The sequence below is a fragment of the Phascolarctos cinereus genome, unplaced genomic scaffold (assembly GCF_003287225.1).
Source record: "Phascolarctos cinereus isolate Bilbo 61053 unplaced genomic scaffold, phaCin_HiC Scaffold_726;HRSCAF=1367, whole genome shotgun sequence".
NCBI lineage: Eukaryota > Metazoa > Chordata > Mammalia > Diprotodontia > Phascolarctidae > Phascolarctos > Phascolarctos cinereus.
The window spans coordinates 372,787,136-372,794,726 of NW_027556098.1; the positions used below are offsets into that span (position 1 = coordinate 372,787,136).

At 51.5% G+C, this 7,591-nt stretch overlaps 1 protein-coding gene across 2 annotated transcripts in view; it reads right to left on the reverse strand.

Moving 5' to 3' along the window:
- ZDHHC18 (zDHHC palmitoyltransferase 18) overlaps nucleotides 1-7,591 on the reverse strand; it is a 35,833-nt gene extending 28,242 nt beyond the window's left edge. For both annotated transcript variants that reach the window (XM_020983226.2, XM_020983221.2), the window contains exons 1-2: nucleotides 7,194-7,591; nucleotides 1,079-1,239 (exon numbers count right to left, since the gene is read on the reverse strand). In XM_020983226.2, coding sequence (XP_020838885.1) covers nucleotides 1,079-1,239; nucleotides 7,194-7,492 — 460 coding nt within the window. In that variant the 5' untranslated portion in view covers nucleotides 7,493-7,591. The remainder of the gene's footprint in view (nucleotides 1-1,078; nucleotides 1,240-7,193) is intronic.

The window sequence follows — 7,591 nt, forward strand, 5'->3', positions numbered from 1 at the left end:
TTTCAGGTCTCGACCTCTCCACCCCTCACACTAAGGCAGCCCAGAGACACCCTGAAGGTAACTCCAAAGAGGGAACTGCTCCAACTGCTCCACCAGCCTGGAGTTTATCTCAGGGCTCACAGAAAGCTAAAGGATTCTGGGTCACTGGCACCCAGTCTCCCCCTCAAACAGATCACTGACAATCCTTCTGCGGAGGGTGGGGCAACCTACACAGACCCCTTTTACTTAGCAGGCCATGAAAGGAAAGAATCTTTGTGCCAATGAACAAAGCCCAGCATAGTGGCAGGGCCCAGTGGAGGTGGGGGAGCCACCACAGTACATCAGAGGATGAAGGAAGCTGAGGGCAGGAGAGCGGACAATGATACCAAGAGGGAGGGGCTGGGATGGACCTGGGCAGCTAGAGGTACAGAGGAGGGGGAGGAGGGAGGAAGGAAGGAAGGAAGGAAGAACACATTATGTTAGCTCTCCCCCTCCCTGCAGTTACCACTGATGAGTCAAATGATTTCCTGAGATGAGAAGCTGTGTGTGGTGCTCTACTATTCCCTGGACACCAGGGCTCCCCAGAGGCAGCTGGGATCTCACAAGTCCACTTCAAAGCCACTGTGATGGAGGAAGGAACCAACCACCTCCAGGAAGGCCCGGAGGTAACAAACACTCAAGCAGCAGCAGCTCAGCAGGAAGGAGCCGGAGGAGGCTGACACAGAGCTGCTGCAGTTTAAAATGCCAGCAGGGAATGCCTCTGGGAAACGGCACGATGGCTTACGTGGAGAGGAGGCAGCCAGAGCACAAAATGTGTGCAAGGAGAGCCAGGGATACTGGCCCACGAGATCTCCCATTCCCTATGAGTATCATTCACATTAATGGCAGCAGTAGTCACTGTCATTCATAGAACACTGTAAGGTCTGCAGTGGACTTTAAGCTTGGGGAGTGGAATCTTCCACTTCTTCCCTAGAATGCTGCCAACCAGCGGCCTTGGATCAGGGACTAGGTCAAACCCTATCCCCTCAGCACCTGGCCTCAGATATCTGGTTCAGCATGGGGCAGCTCAGACTGGGACTCAAAGGAAGGCAAGCCTCACCAATCTGTTTCTCCAGGGCGGCCGCCTCGTTGGGAGTAGCTCGGGGCAGGATCCCAGGATCAGTGAAACTTGTTTGCAGCAGGCAGCTCATGACGAAGAAGAAAAGCACGCTCCCGATGATGGGGATGGCCAGGGTCAGGTGGCGGGCCAGAAAAGGACAGCTGCAACAAAGAGACAGATTGGTCAGATGGCCCCACCATCACCCAGAGAGCTGGAGATGTCATCCTGACCTGAAAAGGGGCTGGCCTTCTAGGGAGTGACTTCACAGCCCAAACCAACAGGCTTAAAATGGTCGTCTAGAGACTCGTAGACTCACAGAGGTTCTCTGATCCCAATCTTGTAACCTCTCAAGTGAAGAGGCCCCTTTGGCCCTGGAGTTTCCAAAGACGCCCAGTCACCGCCATCGCTTAGGTAGTCCCGAGGCCTGTCCTTCAGCCAAGGGCAGCCCAGAAGAAGCCCCTGGGATTCAAAGCTGATCACACCGGCAGAGAGAGCCAGGACTACAGAACAACCTCCTGCCCCCGATTCCTCCCTCCTCCGTCCTTTATCCTGCTGTTAGAAGAATCTTTCTTACACACAGATCTGGACATATGACACTTGTGCTACAGATCCTTCAGCGGCTCCCTACTGCCTATGGAATTGCCTATGCTAGATGGACTGCGGGGCCTAGGGTCAGAAAGACTCAAGTTCAAATCCTGCCTCAGTCACCTACTTAGCTGTATGACCCTGAACAAGTCACACAACTCTCTCAGCCTCAGTTTCCTCATCTGTAAAATGGGGAGAGCAACAGCCCCTTCTTTCCAGGGTTGTTGTGAGGCTCAAAGAAGATAATGTATAAAGCACTTTGCAAACCTTAAAGCGCTTTCAAATCAAACTCCTAGGTCTGGTACTCAAGGCTCTCCAGGATCTGATACCACCCTATCTTTCCTGCCGTGACTCGACTGCGTCCTTCCATGGATTCCTACCCTCCAGTCAAATTGGACAAGCCTCTGGGGAGTGGAATCGTACTCCACGGGTCTCTCACTTATGTGCCTCTGTGGCTTTGCTCACCCTAGTCTCTCTGCCTGAAACATCTTCCCTCCTCCTCAACTGTTCACTTGTTACCCAACCCAAGGGCTGCCTCCTCCAGGGAGCTTTCCCAGCTCTACAAGTCAGTGATGGACCTTCTCCTTTGGCTTCATACTGCACTGGCTTTCTGTAACTTTCTAGTGCAGTGCAGAGATGTAATATTGTACAGAGTGCTCTATATTCGTGTCCTGGTCCTGTACAAGACTGTTAGCTCCATGAGGAGAGGGACTTCATCAAAGCTAAACTCTGCATTTCTTCCACAGTTGAGAAGGATTTGCCCAAAGAAAGACATACGTGTGCATGTGTCCCTCAAGAAAATGTCAGTTCCTTTGTTGATGGAACTCTACTGAAGTGGTCCAGCCATTCTGCACAGCACTTTGGAACGAAGCCTCACAGTCATTAAACTGTGCATATCTTTTGTCTCAGCAACACTGCTTCTGGGTTATACCCCAAGGAAATCAAAGAAAAAGGAAAAGGACACACATATCGAAACATATTTACAAGAGCTCTTTTTTGTGGTGGCAAAGAACTGAAAACTGAGGGGATGCCCATCAAATTGGGAATGTCTGAACAAGCTGTGGTATCTGATTGTGATGGAATACTACTGTGCCATAAGAAATAACAAGCAGCATGCTTTCCGAAAAACCTGGGAAGACAAATGAACTGATGCAAAGTGAAGTGAGCAGAATCAGGAGAACCCTGTACACAGTAACAGCAACATTATAACAATAATCAACTGTAAGGGCCTTAGCTACTCTGATCGATATAATGATGTGCAACAATTCCAAACAACTCATGCTATAAAATGTTACTCACCCTCAAAGAGAGAACGGATCACCTCTAAGTACAGAGTAAAGCACACTGTTTTTCACTTTATTTTTCTAGATTTTCTTTATTGTTGTTTGCAACATGGCCAATATGGAAATATGCTTAGCATAACTTCATATGATATTTCTTGTCTTCTCAATGGGTGGAGAAGGAGGTGACAGGAGGGAGAGAATTTAGGACTGAAAATAAAAACCTAAAAATACATATGCTCCAAAGGGTGTGAGTGAGTCAAAATAAACAAACAGATAAATGTATCATCACAGTGGCAGGTGGCAGGCAGCTCACTCTCTGGGCATATCTCCTAAGGTACCTACAATCATGAAAGCATTGCTTGCCCTGAGGGCCTGGTTTCCAGAGACAAGTCACCTGAGCAGCTAGGCTCTGTTCTATGAGCTTCACTGGGACCTGTTTTCAACGGAAGAAGCACAATCCCACAGCCCTCTGGCAGTGGTGTCACTCGTAAGAAGCAGGGATGCCTTGGGCCTTCTCCTTCTCCAGGGAGTCAATTTACATACATACAACCAGATATCTTGGGGGACCAATGAAGCTTCAAAAATTCTTCCCAGAGTCATCTATTCATATGACCACTGGCTAGAAGGGACCTCTGAGGTTACAAAATCTAAACAGCTTGTTTTTACAAATGAGGGGACAGAGGCCTAGAGAGGAAATGGCTTGGCCAAGATCACATGGTAAATGGCAGAATTAGGATTTCAACCCAGGTCCTCCAATTCCCAAATACAGTCATCCAACCCTCCTCATTTTACAGATGAGAAAACTGAAGCTTAGAGAAGAAAAGTATTTTGCCTAAGGTTGCACAGTTTGTCGGTGGCATAGGCAGGACTAAAACCTGGGTCCCCTAACTCTGAGTTCTGTTCTCGTTCCCTATGACCCCACTGTCACTGGGAAATCATCCACTAAAGGGGTGTTGTGTGCTGTTGACAACGACTATATGCTCACAACTCCCTTCAATGATCACATGATAGGATGATTCTTTGAGTGTACCCTTGTTCTCCCCATTGGTACAAATTACCAACATTCTTCTGCAACAGCAACCACCCCTGCTGCCCCACCGAGCCTTGGCCCAGTCCTCAAACACCCTAACCAAACTTCCACCTCTCACCCAGGAAGTAAAGAAAACAAAAACCTACCAGTTCATCCCCAAAGTTCTTGGTCTCATTCTTGTCTGAGAATGAGTAGGCATCAAATGATGATGCTCACCAGCCCAAGGGAATTCCCTGGCTAAATTGCCTGCCCCCAATTCCATATTCCAGAGCCGTAGGACTCCGCCACACCCAGCGCTCCTGAGACGTCTCAAAGAGATGGGAGTGCTCGGTCTCCTTCCTCCCTCTCACCAGGGTCCAAATGGGGTAGGAGGTCCTACCGGAAGGCACTGCCAAACTAAGTTCTCAACCAGCTTCAAAAGGAGCTAAAAAAGAAAACAGGCTGGTCTCCCACCTCCCCTTCTGCAGCCACTATAAGTGGGCATGTTGGGGGAAAAAAACAAAATTATTATGAAATAGATCGGAGGATCCCACTTAGAGCGGACAGGGTTCCTGTCCCATCCTCTTCTCACACCAACTCCTGAATGCTTTATCTTGCCCTGGCCTAGCAGGAAACAGAAACAGGGTAAACACAGAAGGGAAACTAGTTCATGTTAGGGGGTAAGGAAGAAAGTAACTTCTCTCTCACCTTTGCCCCACGTGATATCTGGAGCTGACTAATAAATGGTGCTGGAGGACATATCAGAGAATAAAAGCGGAGTGTTCTGCCACGTGTAAAGACAATGATGGAGTGACTGGGAAGGTCTTCCTAGGTCTTGGAAAAGATACCAAAGGGAAGGGAGGAAAAAGGGAGAGGGACAGAAGGGCAGAACAAGGTAGGGCTGGTCCAGGTAGGAGGCTATACAGAAAAATGTTCCTTAAGTTATGTACTCCGACACTTTGGAATGATTTTACCCTACCTGCAACATGGAAAGACTATTAATACCCAGGTCAGCCCTATTCCCACAAAAGAAATCTCCTGAGGACCCATAAGAGCAGCCACATAAAAGTACTGCGGGTTCTTCCCCAAGAAGATAACAAGAACTTGTCAGTATTAATAAATCAGGATGCTCTAGAGAGATGCTTACATGAGACAGGAGAATCAGGGCTGCAGAAATCAGAGAGTAGGTAAAAGAACACTGAGTAGGGAGACTGGGGAAGATTGTGGGGACCAAGGGAAAGGATGATCATGGCTCAGGAGATTCCAGAAGAAGACAAGAGGAGGGATGGCCAAAGAAGCCCAAAGGGTACTGAAGTAAAAGGAGGAGGAATATGGGAAGTCTGGGAAGGATCACAGGAGACACAAAAGTGACAAAGGAATGATGGAGTGTGGGGAAAGAAAGAGGATGAATCCTGAGGGAAGGAAAGGGTGGAGAATAATGGAGGTAGAAATGACTGAAGGGAAAAGTTTAATCAGAGGTTAGAGATAATTGAGAGGGCCAGAGGGATTAGAAAGGGCATGACTAAAGCAGGAGAGGGAAATGAGATAATTGAGAAGGCCAGGGGAGCCTGGGCTGGAAATGACCAAGAGAATTGGAGGAGATGGGGTTAAAAACCACAAAAACTAAGAGCTGGATGTCATTTCAGAGGGCATCTAAACCCTAGCTAGACCTATACAGGAATCCCATTTCCAACCTCCCCAAGAAGTGCTCTTTCAGAAGTCTCTTGAGGCCTCCAGTTAAGGGCAGGAACCCACCATCTCCTGAGGTGTCTCACTGCCTCACTAGACAGCACTAATCATTAAGAGATAGCTGAAGGGGAGGACAGCAGGAAGAGAATGGGAACTGAGATAGCCAAATGAACCAGAGGAGATTGGGGGAGGGGGAGGAGGAAGAAAGATGATTCAAAGGGGCCTGTTGGGGGGGGGTGAACAGAAATGACTCAAGAGGGTCCAAAGGAGACTGGACCAAGAAGAGATGATCCCAAGAGGGATAGAAGGAGAAGGGAAAAGAGAATATGACTCAAGTTGGACAGAAGGCACAGGGATGGGAGAAGATGGCCCAAGGGGGCCAGATAGGGTAGGGATGGAAGATGACCCAAAGAAGCCAGAGGATTTAGAGATAAAAGGAGATAAGCCAAGGGAGCCAGAGGGAATAGAGATAGGTGGAGGTGACCTGAGCCCATCAGAGGAGACAGAAGTAAAAGATGACCCAAGGCAGCCATAAGAAGTAGGGATGGGAGATGACCCAAAAGAGTCAGGGGGCAAAGGTCGACGGAGATAACCCAAGGGGGGTAGGGATGGAAGGAGATGAGGGGGCTGAGGGAGGGGCCGAGGGACAGGGAGGGAAGGAGATGACTCAAAGGGGGTTGTGAGCACAGGGATGGGTAGAGATTATGGGGAGGGTAGCAGATGGGGTAGGGATGGAAGGAGATGACCCAGGGTGGGCAGAGGGGTAGGGATGAAAGGAGATGGGGGGGGAGAGAACAGAGTGGTAGAGATGGAAGGAGATGGGAGGGTAGGGATGGAAAGAGATGGGGGGGTCAGTAAGCACAGGGATGGATGGGTAGAGATGATCTTGGCGGGGAAGGAGAAGCAGATGGGGTAGAGATGGAAGGAAGTGACCCAAGGGGGTAGGGATGGAAGGAGATGACCCAGCAGGGGCAGAGGGGTAGGGTGGAAGAAGATGATGGGGGGGGCAGAGGGGAGGGATGGAAGGAGATGGGGGGTTAGGGATGAAAGGAGATGACCCAAGGGGGTAGGGATGGAACAAGATGATGAGGGGGGCGCAGAGAGTAGGTATGGAAGGAGATGATGGGGGGGACAGAGGGTAGAGATGGAAGGAGATGACCCAAGGGGGGGTCAGTAAGCACAGAGATGAATGGGTAGAGATGATCTTGGAGGGGAGAGGAGGCAGATGGGGTAGTGATGGAAGGAGATGACCCAGCGGGGGTCAGTAAACATAGGGATGGGCAGAGATGATGGGGGGGAGGGGAGGCAGATGGGGTGGGGATGAAAGATGACCCAAGGCAGGCAGAGCAGTAGGGACGGGTAGAGATGACCCAAGCAGACAGAGGGAGCACGAACGGGGGAGCTGACCAAGGGGAACAGAGGACACGCAGGATGATGGTGACCACGGGGACCGAGGCGGGAGGGATGGGGATGACGGCCCTGGCCACAGATACAAGGGGATGGCGGCAGCCGGACGCGGGGGGAGGGGCCGCGCCCCCTACTCACTCACTCGAAGATGAAGAAGAGCGTCGTGGTGGTGACGATGAGCACGACGGTGAGCGCGAAGACGCTGCCGTGCCCGGCCAGCATGAGGCGGCCGCCGCAGTAGAAGCGGTTGCGGCCCGGGAACACCTCCCATTTGCGGCACGGCCGCACGGAGGCGGTGGACAAGGAGGCGGCGGCGGCGGGGCCAGGGCCCGAGCTCAGCCTGCGGGGCGTCGGGGGCGGCCCGGAGCCGGAGTGGGGGGCGCTGGGCGGCGGCGGCGGGGCGGCCCCGGGGCGGATCTGCTGGTACTCGCACTCCTTCATGCGGCCGCGGCCTGGGCTTCGCCTCCGCGCCCCCAGCCGGGCGGACGAGCGGACCGACAAGGCGGCCGGGCCGGGACCAGCTGCAGCTGCGGCGGCGGC